The 17,167-nt window shown below is 39.1% G+C and overlaps 2 protein-coding genes across 2 annotated transcripts; one reads left to right on the top strand and one right to left on the bottom strand.

Moving 5' to 3' along the window:
• Positions 1-830: 830 nt before the first annotated feature.
• LOC114476168 (adrenodoxin-like) lies at positions 831-6,083 on the top strand. The gene is made up of 4 exons (XM_028467502.1): positions 831-1,247; positions 3,790-3,914; positions 4,037-4,166; positions 5,635-6,083. Exons 1-4 carry the CDS (start codon positions 1,129-1,131, stop codon positions 5,741-5,743), a joined length of 483 nt encoding a protein of 160 aa, XP_028323303.1. The 5' UTR covers positions 831-1,128; the 3' UTR covers positions 5,744-6,083.
• A 9-nt stretch (positions 6,084-6,092) lies between these two features.
• LOC114476149 (rho GTPase-activating protein 20-like) lies at positions 6,093-16,497 on the bottom strand. The gene is made up of 15 exons (XM_028467457.1): positions 16,162-16,497; positions 13,658-13,743; positions 12,624-12,797; positions 12,095-12,244; positions 11,972-12,013; positions 11,821-11,905; positions 11,591-11,668; positions 11,455-11,521; positions 10,235-10,545; positions 9,959-10,123; positions 9,095-9,207; positions 8,835-9,027; positions 8,649-8,763; positions 7,725-8,245; positions 6,093-7,250 (listed from the first exon to the last, which is right to left on the bottom strand). Exons 1-15 carry the CDS (start codon positions 16,246-16,248, stop codon positions 6,717-6,719), a joined length of 2,721 nt encoding a protein of 906 aa, XP_028323258.1. The 5' UTR covers positions 16,249-16,497; the 3' UTR covers positions 6,093-6,716.
• Positions 16,498-17,167: the final 670 nt, after the last annotated feature.

Below are 17,167 nucleotides of genomic sequence, written 5' to 3'. Positions count from 1 at the left end.
AATTATTATAATATTGACTTTCAGTAGATTAAACCTCTGTGACGTCTTATTTTAATGATTGTGGTCACTTTTTTGTATGTCTGGTGGGTGTTTGTTTGTGTGTGTTTTGTGTGCTTTGAGGCCCAATGAAAGGCATAAAGCTTCTAAACACAGTCAAAGTTGAAGGTTGTGTGTGACATGTTGTCCATGACATGAACGTCACGGGCCGTCCTTCGTTGTGCAACCCGGAGATTTGCTCACTTTGCTCCGCAGGCTCTCAATCAGCGGGAGGTGACGGTTCTCCAGCCTTCATTAAAGCTCCTCCGGCACACGCCGTACTAGAAAACGAACACACACATGTCCCAGTATGAATGGCAAACTTTCAAGCTGGAAGGTGACAGGAAAACATGCGAGGATAATTTTACAAAATAAAATCTAAACTAATTGTATTTACCGGAAATAATTTACCATCTTTATTATTATTATTATTCCATACATCAATTTTCAGACACGCTTCGCCCTGTTTCAGGGTCGAGGGGTACCTTATTATTATTAATGAATTCGTATTTTAATATTTCTATTAATTTAAGTTGTCAATCTGTCATTTTTTTTTTGTTTTTTGAGTCATTTTCTGTATTCCCACTATAGAATTACAAAACACCGATCTTATCTTTGTCTACAGATTTTAAACAAGAATATTTCTGCCAAAATTATGAATGGTAAGTCTTTATTTGAGCAGGAAATCACTTTTTTCCTCGGTTCTGAGGAGGATTTATATTGACTCGCTTTGAGGCTTTTATTTTGAAGTGCTGACCGGATGCGCAGGCCGTACAGTGTCTATTAGTAAAATGAGTTTTTTTTTTTTTGATTGACGGGGTTCCGGGGCCGGTCTTAGTCCTGTTCGGTAACACATGTTAGTGTGTCGGCATCGGTTCGGTGTCCGTGGAGGTTAAATCGTTAAAAAGACTCACTTTTGTTGACTTTCTCCTCAGCGTGCTGACGTCATGTCCCGCGGCAGACGCTGACAGCTAAAGTTGAGCTAGCATTAGCTTTAGCCTCCGGTCACAGTCATTCCTCCTTCGGCCCAGCAGCGTCCACACGGCGTCCACAGAGCGGTACCGCTACTCCCAGCTTTCTCACACCGCCTCCATGGGTCTGGTGACCGCACTAAGGTGTCTGAAGCCCCGGTGCTGGAGCAGGACGGTGACCGCGGCTTGGAGCGGCTGGAAAGGAGGGGAGAGGAGCTTTACCACCGGGAAACAGCTGCGGTAAAACATTTATTACAACGGAAGGACTTTAGAAACGTTTATACACGTTAGAAAGCAGTGTAAATGTTTCAATAATAATAATACAAATATTAATGATTTTTTTAATTTTTTTTAACGATGAATCAATTTTATCACGTGTATCACTTTCTCATAAAATAATTAATTTAGATTAGTTAGTCATCCTTTGTCTGTATAAATATGATTTATGAAGCAGGAAAAAGGCATAAAAAGTTGTCAGTGACTATTAATGTAGTCAGAAAATGACTAATAATGCAATCAATTGATAACATGAAATAATAAATGTTATTATAAATAAGATTTATAATTATATTTTGTGAAAACGTGATTTATGTTTTGTGTTTAAACATTGTTTTGTTAAGTTGACTAAATCTTAATCCGTTTCTACGGATCCTAAAAAAATATCTATTGAATATTTATTGTGTTTTTGGGGTAATTTGGTACGATTATGTTGTCCTAAATATATTTGTTTATTTATTTTATTTTATTTTTGGCGTGCTGTCATTTTGGCAATTTTTATTCTTGTTTAATTTATCTTTCTGTCATTTTGTGTTTTTTTTTATTTATTTTGATTTCATATATTTCTCTGTCATTTTGTGAATTTTTGGAGTCTTTTTGCATATTTTTCTGTCATTTTGTGTCTTTTTAGAGTCATTTTGTGTATTTACTTTGGGGGCCACACATAATTAGGCCTGGGGGCCCCCAGTCGCCCATGTCTGCTTTAAGCCAATCACCTTTATTCAAAGTGTTATTGATTTGTTTGGGGGTTTTTTTTAAAGCAGATGAATGTAGAAAAGCATTAAACTCAGATATGTTTCCATCATCAGTCCCTGAAGCACAATGAAAGGGTTAATGTAATATAATCAATAGTTCACAGTCTATAATAAACAGTCTACTGTCTGTTCATTCACAAAAACAAACCACGTGTTAAAGAATCAGTGAAACTTTGACACGGAAACAAATTTGATTCTTTTAAAAGTCTTCATTTAGTTTCTTTGGAGAATGTTTTATTATTTGTGCAGGTTTTGATAGAAGAAAATAAATGGTATTAATTTAAATTCACACTGAAAAAGTTATACAATATCAGCCACACTCATAATAAACATTATAAATTATTAATAACATTTCTGTAAATCTCGATATCTATTTAATAAGGATTTTAAATATAAAAAACGTAAATTAAGATAGATTATTGAAAATTAATTTGATTATTTTTCAATAACTAAAGTTTAATGAACATTTAATTTAGTATTTTATCACATTTTGTTACATTGAAAATACAATAAAAAAAATTGTACTGATTGTATAAATATTTTAATTTTTATTTTTACTACAAATATTTTTAATTAAAACTTTGAATAAATCTACTGTATATCCAATGGATGAACTGTTTTTTATGAATTTAGATTCAAGGTTGATTAACATTATTTTATTTAAAATGAGATTTATTTAAAAGTTGTGAATTTGAATAATTTCCTTATTGTTTCACGAGGTTTAAGAGTGGGATATCTAAAGATGTACATTTTAAAATAAATGATAAATTCCAGGTGACATAAGTAAGTCTGAATGTCAGCGTTATCAGCAGATTAAACCTTCACCTCTGCCAACGTCTCAGATCAACGTTTTATAACTCGCTTCACGCTCACTCAGGTTATTTTTTAGATGAAGTCAAAGTTGAGTTGAAGTTTTTCTCAGTGCAGGACACGGTGGGAACGGAGTGGAGTTTAACTGGAGAAAAGAGGATTAATCACTCAGTGCACTGCAGGCTTTTCCAGTCTCTGTGACTCCCACAAACTCTGAGTTTCACTGTTAAAACCCTGATGTGTAACAACAGTGGAGTTTATATGGAAACCAGTTAAACTTAAGTATGACCTGGTTTGAACTTCTCACTCACAGCATCCTATTTTGTGTGTTTTTTTGTCATTTTATCAGTTTTTGTGCGTTTCGGGAGTCATTCTGTATATTCTTCTGTCATTTTGTGTTTTTGTTTGTTTCGGGAGTCATATTGTGTGTTTTTGGACTCATTTTGTGTATTCTTCTGTTATTTTGTATGTTTTTGGAGTCATATTGTGTATTTTTTTGTAATTTTGCATGTTTTTGTTTGTTTCGGGAGTCATATTGTGTGTTTTTGGATGTATTTTGTGTATTCTTCTGTTATTTTGTGTGTTTTTGGACTCATTTTGTGTGTTTTCAGAATCATTTGTGTATTCTCTTCTGTCCTTTTGTGCGTTTCTGGAGTCATTTTGTGTGTTTTTGGAATCATCTTGTATATTTTTCTGTCATATTGTGTGTTTTTGGACTCATTTTGTGTGTTTTCAGAATCATTTGTATATTCTTCTGTCATATTGTATATTTTTGGACTCATTTTGTGTGTTTTTGGAGTCATATTGTGTATTTTTTTGTCATCTTGTGTGTTTATTTCATGTATTTTTTTTAGTTTTCTTTTTGTTCCTTCCCTGTGTCGTGCAGCACTTCCACTGACATTGTGTTGTTGTGTCGTTGTTTTTTGTACGTCACATCACAGATCAGACAACAAAGTGACGGTGAACTTCATCAACAGAGATGGAGACAGGATCACAGTGAAGGGTTCTCCGGGAGAGTCTCTGCTGGACGTGGTCATCAACGAGGATCTGGACTTTGACGGTTTTGGTGTGTAAACACACACACACACACACACATCCAGTTAATTTTAGACGAATGCCAACAATCACAGCCCGTTTAATCTGCTCAGATTATGAAACAAACGTGTGTGCGTGCGTGCGTGTGTTCAGGGGCGTGTGAGGGGACGTTGGCGTGCTCCACGTGTCACCTGATCTTTGATGAGGAAATGTACAAGAAGCTGGGCCCGGTCACAGACGAGGAGATGGACATGCTGGACCTGGCGTACGGCCTCACCGACACGTAAGAGTCACACATGGACCACAAAGGGCCCTCGACCTGCATGTTTGACACCAGCTTAACCTCATCAGAACGTTCAGACTCCAGCTGAGACACTGGGATGATTCCTTCAACAAACTCAAGAATATATTTTCTTTAACAATTTGAGGCCATTTTTGCTTATTTTTTTCTGCAACTATACCAAACTCACTGTATTTTAACCTGTTTTCATCACTTTTTCTTGACATATTTTTGCTCCTTTTAATGGATTTTTGCTACATTACTCCCATTTCAATACCTTTTCTGCACATTTTTTCAATTTTCCAGACATGTTCAGCACTTATAAACCCTTTACACCTAATATCACATATGTTGACCCATTATTGTCACTTTTAACTTCTTTTCACCATATTTCATGCCAATTTAACCACATTCACCATTTGTCATGCCCATTATTTGCCAGTTTAAATTAATTATTCCGATATTGACACTTTGAACCCTTTTTACCACTTTTTCAGTTGTTTTTGTCGACTCTAAATTGCAACTTTTAACCAGTTTCTGTGGTTTTTAAAACCCCATTTCACCACCTTTTCCACCATTTTATACATATTCAAAGAACAATGACTTTATGGATGGTTTTCAGCTGATTTTTGCTCCTTTTTTAACTTTTATTTCAGCTCGAGCATCATAAACGTGTCACTAATGAAGGTCCTGGTGTGAAAGCATCAACATCCGAGGCCTTGGTGTCAGGTTTCATGTTCATAGCGTAGCATAGCGACACCTCCCTGTGTTGGTGTTTATCTCTCAAACGTAAAGATTAGCAGGAAAAACAAAACTCATGTGAGCAAAGGTTACAACGTCGCCTCTCGCTCCAAGGTTTAGGTTCTGAGCAGATGATTTTAAAAACATGTGAGAGGGGTTCAATGGGGTCGTTAGCCCCTCCCTCATCATTCCAGGGGAGGAATTCCTCAGGAGGGGGCGGGTGTATGTAAACATGCTTTGAATCGATGCTACAGGAAGCAAACCAATCTTGTTCAAAACTTTTATTCTGTTGTCGGGTTTTACTCTGTGTCTGTGTGTGGATTTTCAAAATAAGAGCTGGACTCATCTTATGTTTTTGGGGTCAGTTTGTGTATTTTTCTGTTATTTTGTGGGTTTTTGGAGTCATTTTTTGTGTTTTCAGAGTAATTTTGTTTATTTTCTGTTATTTTTTTGTGCTTTTGGAGTAATTTTGTGTATTTTCCTGTCATTTTGTGTATTTGGACAGTCTGCCTTTGTTTCCTTATCAGATTGAATGAGTGTGTTTAGTTCCACTCAGATAAAGAACCAGAGTTAATCACGGTCTGTAGACTCTGATCTTATCATCCAGGCTTTAATCTGAGCCTGGGTCATCCCAGGTCATCTTCCCGATGACGTCATCACAGGCTCTAATCAATCAAACATCATCTGTGATGGTTTGTTAACACTTCATTAACTCCTCCCCATCTTCCAGGTCTCGCCTGGGTTGCCAGATCTGTCTGAGTAAGTCCCTGGAGGGCATGGTGGCCCGCGTCCCAGAGAGCGTCGCAGATATCCGACAGACCAAGGACGGCTCATCTTAAAACGCCATCGCCACGGGGACGTCGGAGGTGTGTGTGTGCGCGTGCGTCAGTCTGAAATACACAACATCGTGGACTCACATTTAAAGTGCTCTTAATGGACCCAGTGACCCAGATTCGATCATAGTTTGTACCGACGACGCTTTGATCGCGCGCACACACAAAACAATACACACACTGACATCCTTTATTTTATTCTCTTTGTATTATCAGATCCTTTATGTAATCAAACTATTTTATCATGTGATTGTACATAGCTAGGACACACACACACACACACACACACACACAAACACGTCATTGTATAAAGTAAAAGTAAAGATTAAAAATCCATCTTTCTAAAGGTGTGTTGAGTTCTTACTTCTTCGCTGATGAAATCAAAGCAGCTGAACACATGTCATACTAACGTACTACTCATACTAAGTACTCAAAGACAGAAAAAAAACAAAGTGTGTAAAATATTCGTCCTTATGTTGAGAAGCTGAACATCGTCGTAACTTTTTAAACGTCTCTTGAATCCTTTTCTTCTTTGAAATTTTGAAAACTTTGTGCTTCCAACGCCTGCGTTGCAGCCTGAAAAGTCGTCCCATAAAAAGCTTTAAGCTGTTTGTGAGCTAACGATGCTAATGCTAAAGGATAGCAGCAGCACTAAGATTTACGTTGGCAGGTTAACAAACAATAAATGATGTCGCTGAACATGTGACTCGGAGCAGGTCAGTGGGTGGAGCTTAGCGCTAACCGCCACCACAGAACTCCCACTGCCAGAAGTAATGGGACGCCTCCTCCGCTAGCTGAAGTCGTTTCTTTCTATAAGCACTGACCTCCAAAGGGGGCGTGGCCTAATTCAATCATTCCCATGTCATCGTGACTGTAGTTTTCATGCTCCTGAACATACAGTGGTTCCAGTACTTTTGGCAGCTCGTTGTGATACTGTTGGCGTTGAGTTTGTAAAAGTTAGTCGCGACCTCTGACCCTGTCACACATATGACTCCTCCGCGAACAGCAGCTGCTCAAACTCTGCCCCCTCTCTCTTTAGCCACGCCCTGTGAGCGTCCATCAGGGACAGCGCTGCCTGTTGGCTGCTCTCAGAGAAATAGGAGAGAGGCTCCTCCTCCTCATCCTCTTCCTTAGCCACGCCCACTGGGGTCACCTCCAGCCCGGGGTCGCTGGGTAGCCGTGCACGTGTGCAGGAGCGCTCTAACACCCTGAACCCTGGTTCTGACCCACGGCGACGCCCCAGATGCACGTGGCTCGGCCCATCCCCCACTGAATGTGACTTGTGTCTCTTGAACAAAGAGAAGGGCATCGCCGATGGCTCTTGGTGGGCGTGGACCTTGAGGAGGGTCACTGGGGGGGAGGAGTCTGATGACCTCAGACAGGATGGTTTGGAGAAGTGTAAACCTCCTCCTAAGCTCCTCCTGCTCTGCAGCTCACTGTCCTTCACCTCTTTGCTTCTGGATGCTGGCTTGGCTCCGCCCCCTTTCTCAGGCTTCACGTGTAAGGATCCAGCCTGGAAGCACACACACATGTCGCTGTGATGCTTTATAACAGAGTATTTAGAGTTAATAACTACACACCAAACAATGATCCATTTTTAACAGCTGTTATTAAATCTAATACTAATCAACTACAATCCCTTTCAAAATAAAGCTCTATTTTTGTTTTTTTCAAATTTGAGCAAAGTTATTTTTGTCTTGTTATCCCTGTTCCAATCAGTGCTTTTGATCCATTTTTATTGTTCCCAAATGTATCAAAGTCATTTTCAGCATTTTAAATATAAAGTCACAGATTTTACTTTAGAATTTGTGATTAATTTCTCCAAACTTTGTTTTTTGTGAGTATTTTGTGATTATTGAAGAAAACTTGAGTTTCTGAAACCTGAACTGTAGCTTTAATTTTCTGTGTTGAACACAATCAATAACGAGCGTCTTAGGTTTGTGTGAATAACTCAGCGTAGGATGGATGTGGATGATTGCTGACTCACTCCTTGGTTTTCCTGCTGAGTCAGCGACAGCCTCCTGTTCTTCATCCAGGTGTTGGGGTGCAGGCTTCTGCAAACCTTCAGGGTCCCCCATGGTGGGGGGGTGTCCCTAGGGGGGGGCTCTGATCTGCAGGTCCAGGGGGGGTCCACAGGGTCCAGTGTGGGTGTAGTTAATGGATGCGGTCCCTTCTTCTCGTCCTCACTACTTGGCGTGTGAGCTTCCAATCTGGCAACGTAGGCGATGGCCGGCTCTGAGCGACGGCGCCGCTGACAGCGTCCGCCCTCCAATGACAGGGACTCCAGGGCCGGGGAGGCGTCGCGTTCAGGAGGCGAGGGGGCGGAGCCCGGCCTCCATTCACTCTGCTCTCCATCGCTCAGCATGAGGATGGAGTCTAGGCTGCCTTTGGCTCCTCCCATTCGCCACTGCGCACCACAGAGAGAGGGAGACCCACCGCCACTCAGGGCGTCCAGCTCCTTCTCCAGGCTGTCGTAGGAGGAGTCTGTGAGCGGGTAGGACCACGACTCTGCAGGAGTCACACACACACACACACACACACACACACGCACACACACACGCACACAATAGAAGAAAATAGAATCTTTATTTTCCACAAAACTAAATAAATTCCAATCAGAAAAAATCAAACAAAATCAAAACAAACCAATCAGATATTCACGTTTTGTCATCATAAAAATTAAAAACAAAAATAGCTTAATATAAGACAAATCAAAATGTTTGATTCTCTTCATTGAAAATAATGTTTTATTGTTAAAATAATAACATTACATGAATTTTTTGATAAAGTTTTATTCAATCTATGACAAATATAATTTGGGTCAATAACGTCTAAGGATTTCACCACCTGTGTGTGTTACATTAGCTAATAGTTACATTAGTTACTTTAGTTTTTAGTTACGAGGACCAACCTGAAGGCAGATCTTCACTGAGTCTGTGCGGAGCTCCTCCTCCAAACAGCGAGGCTGGCTCCACCCCTAAGATCTGCTCACAGTGATCAGTCATGAACCTGATCAGCTCACACACCTGTAGGAGGACCAGCAACGCTGTGACATCATCATGACATCATCAGTCACATGTTCAACTGTGACCCTGACCTTCATGGTGCCGTGGCCCTCCACCTCAGGGCTAGCAGGGGCCCCGGGGGCCCACAGGAGGCTGGGGGCGATGCACACCGACAGGTTGAAGCTGGTCATGTGATTGTGCTCAGCGTTGGAGTGGATAGTGTAAAGCACGGCCAGCAAGGGGCGGAGCAACACCACGTGCTCTTTAGGCAGCATTAGAATCATCCTGGAGGAAGAGGAGGAGCTTTGTGTGTGTGTGTGTGTGCGTGTGCGTGTGCGCGCGTGTGTGTTACCTCTGCACGGCCTCCACCTGCTCATCCTCCTCGTCTTCCTCATCCAACACATCCAACCACTCCTCGTGCAGATTGCAGCACAGCAGACTCCCTGGGATGCTGCGCAGGAAGTCCTGGACAGGAAGTAGCAAACCACAGCATGCCATGAGCCCCCATGCACGCACACACACACTCCTCCATGTGCACGCTCTCATCCCCTCTAATAATAACAGATTATAATCCAGATTACACTAATGAACAGCCCGTCCTGTCAATGTTAGTGCTGATAAATGTGTGTCAGAGATGGATGTGGACGTCATTATACACTGTGGAGCTAAAAACTAGTACGAGAACAAACCAAATAATCAGTCAAAAGAAGATAAAACTATCATTTAAAATGGACACGGGCAGCTTTTATCACGGGGGGCGGGGCCCACAAACATCTGATGTGAGGGTCACATGATCAATTTTCATGTCAGCATTAGAATAACAACATCGTTGCATTAATGCAGGAAACAAGTGTTCAATCTTGGGATGTTTGAATTTTTGAGTCATTTTGTGTGTTCAGTATTTGTTTTGTGTTTTTGGAGTAATTTTTTATTTTGTCTTTTTATAATTTTTTCCATAATTTTGTGTTTTTGGAGTCATGCTGTGTATTTTTCTGTCTTTTAGGAGTCAATTTGTGTTTTTTCTTTGTATGCGTTCATATTTCAAGCAGAAATAATGACTTTCCGTGTGTTTTTTTTGTGAATGTATTTGAGCTACAGTAAGAAGACATGGTTGGGTAGACGGAGTTGTATAGTTGACGTGTTCTATTTTTGTCGCACTGAGGCTGTGCTTGTGTTTGTTATTGTCCTGAAGTCATCTGAAACTTTTAGCGTGCACCTTGAAGACTCCGGCCACGGTGAAGACGTGGTCCCTGGACAGAGGAAGACGAGCGTGTCCGGCATCCAGGGCCTCCCTCAGGTCTCTGACGGCTCGGGCTCCGGCCGGACGACGGAAGATCCCCCGCGTCCACAAACCCTCGTGGTAGAGAAAGGCCAACATGTCCTGACGCGCGCACACACACACCAGGTTAGTACACACACGTTAATAATTATTTGGTTTATAGATTATAAGAGAAGAAGAAAATGTAATAAAACTTAAATGTGACATTCTTACTGTGACTGGCGGAGGTAAAACTCCGTCTACACAAACCGACTGGAGAGGACGCCCAAACAAGGCCCCTCCCCCTCCAGCGCTGGGGGACTGGTCACTGATGAGCGGGGCGGAGCCTCTCCAAAAGGCCCAGGTGATGAGCGAGCGCCTCCTTTTCAGTGATTTCTGAGACGCACCTGAGAGAGGGGCCTGCTGTGTAGCGTCGCTAGCTCGCGGCCTCAGGATGAAGTGGCAGTGTTTGGTAGATGGCTCCGCCCCCCTTTTTCCATTCTGTCTCACGTGACTCATGTGGATGCTGAAGGGGAACTCGTGACCTATAGAAGACAGAAATGCTGGCGCGTGTAGAGTGAAGAATGTCATTGCTGACATATTTACAACATTTAGCTCATTTTTCTTTCATTCATGTAAAACATCTTCTATATCATTGTTAAAAATGTGTACACATGGCAAATAAATCTAAATGTAAAAGTTAAATATAGATATTAAATCTAAAGGTTAAATCAGTCACCAAAAGTAAAGCTCAATTTTAAATCTAAATCTAAATGTTTAATTGGTCACCAAATGTAGAGCTAAACGTTAAATCTAAATCTAAACGTTAAATCAGTCACCAAAAGTAAAGCTTAATTTTAAATCTAAATCTAAATGTTAAATTGGTCACCAAATGTAAAGCTAAACGTTAACTCTATATCTAAACGTTAAATCAGTCACCAAAAGTAAAGCTCAATTTTAAATCTAAATCTAAATGTTAAATTGGTCACCAAATGTAAAGCTAAACGTTAAATCTAAATCTAAACGTTAAATCAGTCACCAAAAGTAAAGCTTAATTTTAAATCTGAATCTAAATGTTAAATTGGTCACCAAATGTAAAGCTGAACGTTAAATCGGTCACCAAATGTAAAGCTGAGCATTTAATATAAATGTTAAATCTAAATCTAAATGTTAAATTGATCGCCAAGTGTAAAGCTAATTGTTAAATCTAAATGTTGAATCTGTTGCCAAATGCAAATTTAAATGTTTAAGCGGTCGCCAAGTGTAAAGCTAAATGTTTAGGAATTATATAAAGTGTACGCATTTTTAACAATGATATGGAACATGCTGTCTCAAATGAAAGAAAAATTAGCTAAATGGTCAAAATGTGTCGGTTATGAAACAGTGACAGTTTTTACATTCGGCGCCACGTAGACATGTGGAGGTCATGTGACGTGTGAGTGCGTCCCACTGACCTATCAGAGGATACGGCGTGTTGTCCCTCCTGGACGTCACCCACAGCTGGAAGTCTTTGACGTTTCCCTGAAAACAAACAGGAAGTAAAGAGTGAAGACGGGCGCCATCGATGATTGGTGGATGTCGGCCACTCACGATGATGCCAAACTGCTGCAGAGCCAATCGGATGACCTCATTGGTGGAGTCAGAGTTACTAACAGGAAGTGTCTTGGTCTGATTGAAGAAGAAGAAGGAAGAGATTTCAGTTCTCCAAGGAAGCAGGAAGACGCGCACAGTGCCAGGTGGCGGGTCTATAACACAAGCCATGCCTTCCATTGTTCAGTAAAGTTGTGCTCAGACCAACAGTGAGATGGAGTGTGACTCACGGCTACATAGGTGTTGATTCCCTTCCCGTGCACTCTCAGAGGGATGGTCTTAGGCTCCTCCCTCTCCTTCTCCTCTTTTATTTGACTGCAGTGACAGAAACGTTCAGTCTTTAACAATCATTTTAATAAAAAATGACAAAGCACATGTTACCTTTTGAGGACGTGGAGCCATCGCTCCTTCAGTTCTGTGGAGCTGAAACAGACGAGATTTGTTCTCGTAAGCACAACCGCGTGGTTTCTCTGATTATTTCTACTTCTTTCACAGTGATTGTACCTGAACGTAGCCACACAGTTCCACGTGGGCCAACCAACCACGAAGCTCCTCTCCTGATGGATGCTGCCCTCACACACCTCGTCCACGCAGCTCGCCGTCCACAGCTCGCACACACGGACCCGAGTTTTCAGCTTAAAGTGGTTGGTTGACCTGAAAAATATTCACAAATGTATCCAGATTTTCACATTTTTTGATTTTCAAATTTTTTACATTTTCAAATTTTTTAAAATTTTCAAATTTTTTCAAATTTTTTCAAATTTTTTCAAATTTTCAAATTTTTTCAAATTTTAATTTTTTTTAAAATTTTCAATTTTTTTTTAATTTTCACACTTCTTAGATTTTCACATTTTTTGATTTTCAAAAAAATCATTGACACAAATTACATATGTGAAAATTTTGAAAAATACATTTGAAAATTGTGGATATATTTGAGAATATTTTTTAGATAAACCCCTCCCCATAATTGAAGTAAGACGGGGCTTTAAACGTGTCGTCCAATAAGAACAGAGTGTGTTATTCCCAGGCTCACTTGGCTTTGGCCACCAGCAGCAGGTCAGAGAAGAGGAACAAGTGTCGGTCCTGAGTCTGGATCCCCGTCTTCAGCTGGGTGTGTCCGTGCAGGAGGAAGGAGCGAGTGGAGCCGCTCAGGTAGGACGTGACCAGCGAACACGACTCTGGACACACGGAACCGGAGAAACTCTCTCTGGAACACACACAAAATTCCGCAGTTTAACTAAACATGACATGCATTTATTCTACATCTAAGTAAAGATGCAGAGTCAGCATAGGGCTGGGCAATATGGACCAAAACTCATACTTCGATATTTCTTTTCAAAATGACAATATACGATATTTATTAACATGGTTCATCCATAAAGTCAGCAAAATGATGATCCATTGTTCTATGGATCTGTGATAACCACATTTATTTATTAATCTGAATAATATCCACTGTTATCCAGGAACGTTTATTATTATTATTATTATTATTATTATAGTCATCTTAAAGATGGAAATCCTTGTTTTAATCGCAAATAAAAATGGGTTAAAATAGACCAAAAATGGTGGAAAAGGTGGTGAAATGGGATTTTAGAAACCACAGAAGAATTTAAAAATGTAGGAAATATTAGTTTAAACTAGCAAAATATGGGCATTAAAAATGATAAATGTGGATAAATTGGCAAAAAAAATAAAATAAACATAAAATGTGGTGAAAAGAGGTTAAAATAAAAAAATAATGGGTCAACATGTGACATTAGATGGAAAAATGGTGGAAAGGGTTTATAAGTGCTGAACATGTCTTGAAAGTAGAAAAAATGTGCGTAAAAGTCATTAAAATGTGATGTAGAAGTGTCAGAAATGGGAGTAATGTAGCAAAAATACATTAAAAATAGCAAAAACTTAAAATAAAAATATGCAACAATGGGCTAAAATTGTTCAGAAAATATTTCTATATTTATAACAAATCTTGATATATTTTTTAATCTGGATACATTGCCCAGCCCTAGATGAGACATCATTTATTCCAAATGTGTCTAAAGATGCTGAGTCAGCGTTCAGTACCTGGACAGTGTCTTGGAGCGGGTCAGAGCCTTGGTGAGGACCAGGGACGGGGCGGACTGGCGCCGGCAGCTCTGCGACGTCATTGGCTGAGAGAGAGGAACGGTGAGAGTGAATCTTCCTCCTGATTGGTTGAAACTGGAGCTCCGTTAGCTTCTGTTTGCTCTGTTTCATTAAACATCCAAGTAAGTGAGCTCATGATGATGATAACATGATGAAGCAGCAGCTTATCTTCTAATCCATTTATCTGTGCTCATCCTATTATCTCATCATTAATATCTCCTTTAATCTAAAGGTTCAGTGAGGCCATAAACAACTGTTACATAACTCACTGTGTTTTACTACAGTCAGTGATGTCCCTGAACGCCCCTCACCCTTTTATTTCAATCTCTAACATGCCGTATAATGTTTAAGAAGCATTTGTGTGACAGATTGTTATTAATGTGACACTTTTAAGCCAATATTACCACTTTGGTCCCTTTTTACCACTTTTTCCACCATTTTTGGTCACTTTTAACCGATTTTATTTCTAAATAAAACAAGGATTTACATCTTTAAGATGACTATATACATGGCCCAAATAATAATAAACTTCCTGACACTTCTCCATCAAATTTCAATCCCTTTTCTGCACATTTTTCCCACTTTTAAGATATTTCTAGCACTTATAAACCCTTTGCACCACTTTTCCCACTGAATGTTGCATATTTTCACCCATTATTGTCACTTTTCAACACCATTTATGTTTATTTTTGCCAATTTAACCACATTCACATCTTTTAATGCCCATATTTTGTTAGTTTAAACAAATTTTTCCTTCATATTTTAATTCCATTACCCACGATTTACAACTTTTAACCAATTTCTGTGGTTTTTAAAATCCCATTTCACCGCCTTTTCCAACATTTTTGGTCACTTTTAACCCGTTTTATTTCTGATTAAAACAAGGATTTGTATCTTTAAGATGACTCTATACTACGGCCCAAATAATAGACAGTTTCTGTTTGTAATCCAAGTCTTCGTCATCTTCATCAGCCGCTCAGACACGCTGTGAAAACATCAGTTCACTTCATCCTTCCATGTTGACACATGTTGACATTTCACAGTGTAATATCATTGATTCAGCAGGTTCACAGCGTGGTGACACATTTCTCACTCTGCAGCGTGACAAACTCACCTTTCACACCTAAAAATAAACCAACACAAGGTAAGCATCCATCACACACTGGAGGACTTTCTCCTCCTGGGAAACCTGCACCGCTCTGTTACTGTGACTGTTTATGGTCATTTCAACAAATATCCCAATGTTTACCAATTGTTCCATGATTATTCAATATTCACACTGTACATTTTTAGTTTGATCTGATAAATACTTTGAGATATGAACAATTTAGTGAAGGGGGTGTGTCCTTATTATTTTTACATTTTCATCTTCCAATATATCTGTAACTCCATCACATAGAAAGGTAAATATGGTATATTAATAAGCTCCACCCACTATATAAACAGATCTGCTATACATTCTATCTGGTGGACATGTCAGATCCTCTAAATAGTCACAAAGTCAGTGTGTGTTTGGGTCTGGAACATGTTTGGGTCTTCAGTAAACTACTGAGCAACTTTAGACTTATCCCACTCTCGTTATGCTCTTCTCACAGATGTTTTTGATAAGAATTCCAGCTGTTTTCACGATCAACGCTACATTTTCCTTATATTAATTTTGTTACAGCTTTTCCTTTTTTGTTTTTGTTAATATTCCAGCTGTTTTTACTCTATTTACAGCCATAGATGTTAATATTCCAGATGTTTTTACTCTATTTACAGCCCTAAATGTTTATATTCCAGATGTTTTTACTCTATTTACGGCCATAGATGTTAATATTCCAGATGTTTTTACTCTATTTACGGCCATAGATGTTAATATTCCAGCTGTTTTTACTATATTTACAGGCATAGATGTTTATATTCCAGCTGTTTTTACTTTTATTTACAGCCCTAGATGTTGATATTACAGATGTTTTTACTCTATTTACAGCCATAGATGTTAATATTCCAGCTGTTTTTACTCTATTTACAGCCCTAAATGTTGATATTCCAGCTGTTTTTACTCTATTTACAGCCCTAAATGTTAATATTCCAACTGTTTTTACTCTATTTACAGCCCTAAATGTTAATATTCCAGCTGTTTTTACTCTATTTACAGCCCTAAATGTTGATATTCCAAATGTTTTTACTCTATTTACAGCCCTAAATGTTGATATTCCAACTGTTTTTACTCTATTTACAGCCCTAAATGTTAATATTCCAGATGTTTTACTCTATTTACGGCCCTAAATGTTGATATTCCAGCTGTTTTTACTCTTGTATCTGTTATTGGTCTAACTGCAGCAGGTAAACTACTTCTTCTCTAGCTGATTGAACAGCCAGATGTGTCTGTCTGACCTCTTACTGACCCTGAGCTGCACAGATGTGTTTCTGTCTCCTGTTGGAGGACAGTAAGAACACACCTGTCTGTTGTCCTGCTGCCGGCCCACGGACCTCAGGTTGTCCTCCTCCTCCTGTTCCCCCTGCTGCTGTGGAGACGTGTCCTCCATCCTCAGGTGATGCAGGGTGGTTCTAATCCCGGTAAAGTCCTCCGATGGTGTGGTGCGTAAACCATCCTGGTGTGAGAGCGTTTAGTAATAAATAATAATAATAATAAATGTGTCCAGACATCAGCCTGTGGGTCAGAAGCTGCTACTGAGGAGAGGAACGTGTTCCACAAACCAGCTTCATCATCATCATCATCATCATCACTGACAGTCTGTGACCTGCTATGTGGATTATCCCACGCTGTGCCACTTCTTAATGCATCTTTACGCGCGGCTCGGAGGCGGAGCCACACACACGGTGAGCAAATAAAGGCACTGCAGCTATTTTTAACATTCCTGTGAAACTCCTTTCAGTTTGACTCGGTCTGAAATAAAAGAAACTAGTTAGTTTCACACGAGACATTTAAATTTAACATTTACATTTAGATTTAACATTGACATATTTTTACGAGAAAAAAATACACAAATGTTGCTGTTAATCTGGTAAAATTTAACATTTAGATTAAATAATTATATTAAAATGCAAATTTAACATCTAGGTTTAATATTTAACATTTAGATTTAACATTGACATAATGTCTTTACTTGAAATAAAAACACAAATTTCACAAATAATGCTGTAAATCTGATCAAAAGTAACATTAAAACAAAAATAAGTTTTTTTAAACGTGGTTTTTTGCAAAGTGTCTATTTTATATGCACAAATTCACAATCTGATCTCTTATTAAATAAATGCTGGAAATGAAAAAATTCTACTGTAGCCTGTGAAGGTTTATTATTATTATATTATATTAAAATTTCTCTTCAAATGTCCAACATTATCCTCTAAACTAAAGTGAGATCAGCTGAATCTAATGATTCAAAGCTGCAGTTATTTAATTCTGATAAAGTGACTTTTTAATGAAGTTGTGATGAATTGATC

This window comes from Gouania willdenowi, chromosome 2 (genome assembly GCF_900634775.1).
Source record: "Gouania willdenowi chromosome 2, fGouWil2.1, whole genome shotgun sequence".
Lineage (NCBI taxonomy): Eukaryota > Metazoa > Chordata > Actinopteri > Blenniiformes > Gobiesocidae > Gouania > Gouania willdenowi.
This window is presented reverse-complemented; position numbering and strand designations above follow the sequence as displayed.

Excerpts from the sequence above, each read along its gene's own strand:
- LOC114476168 (XM_028467502.1), top strand. The coding sequence starts at position 1,129 with ATGGGTCTGGTGACCGCACTAAGGTGTCTGAAGCCCCGGTGCTGGAGC. Across the intron at positions 3,915-4,036 it reads TCTGGACTTTGACGGTTTTG|GGGCGTGTGAGGGGACGTTG; the intron begins GTGTGTAAACAC and ends GCGTGTGTTCAG. Across the intron at positions 4,167-5,634 it reads GCGTACGGCCTCACCGACAC|GTCTCGCCTGGGTTGCCAGA; the intron begins GTAAGAGTCACA and ends CCCATCTTCCAG.
- LOC114476149 (XM_028467457.1), bottom strand. The coding sequence starts at position 16,248 with ATGGAGGACACGTCTCCACAGCAGCAGGGGGAACAGGAGGAGGAGGAC. Across the intron at positions 12,014-12,094 it reads AACTGTGTGGCTACGTTCAG|CTCCACAGAACTGAAGGAGC; the intron begins GTACAATCACTG and ends CGTCTGTTTCAG. Across the intron at positions 10,546-11,454 it reads CACGCCGTATCCTCTGATAG|GTCACGAGTTCCCCTTCAGC; the intron begins GTCAGTGGGACG and ends TGTCTTCTATAG.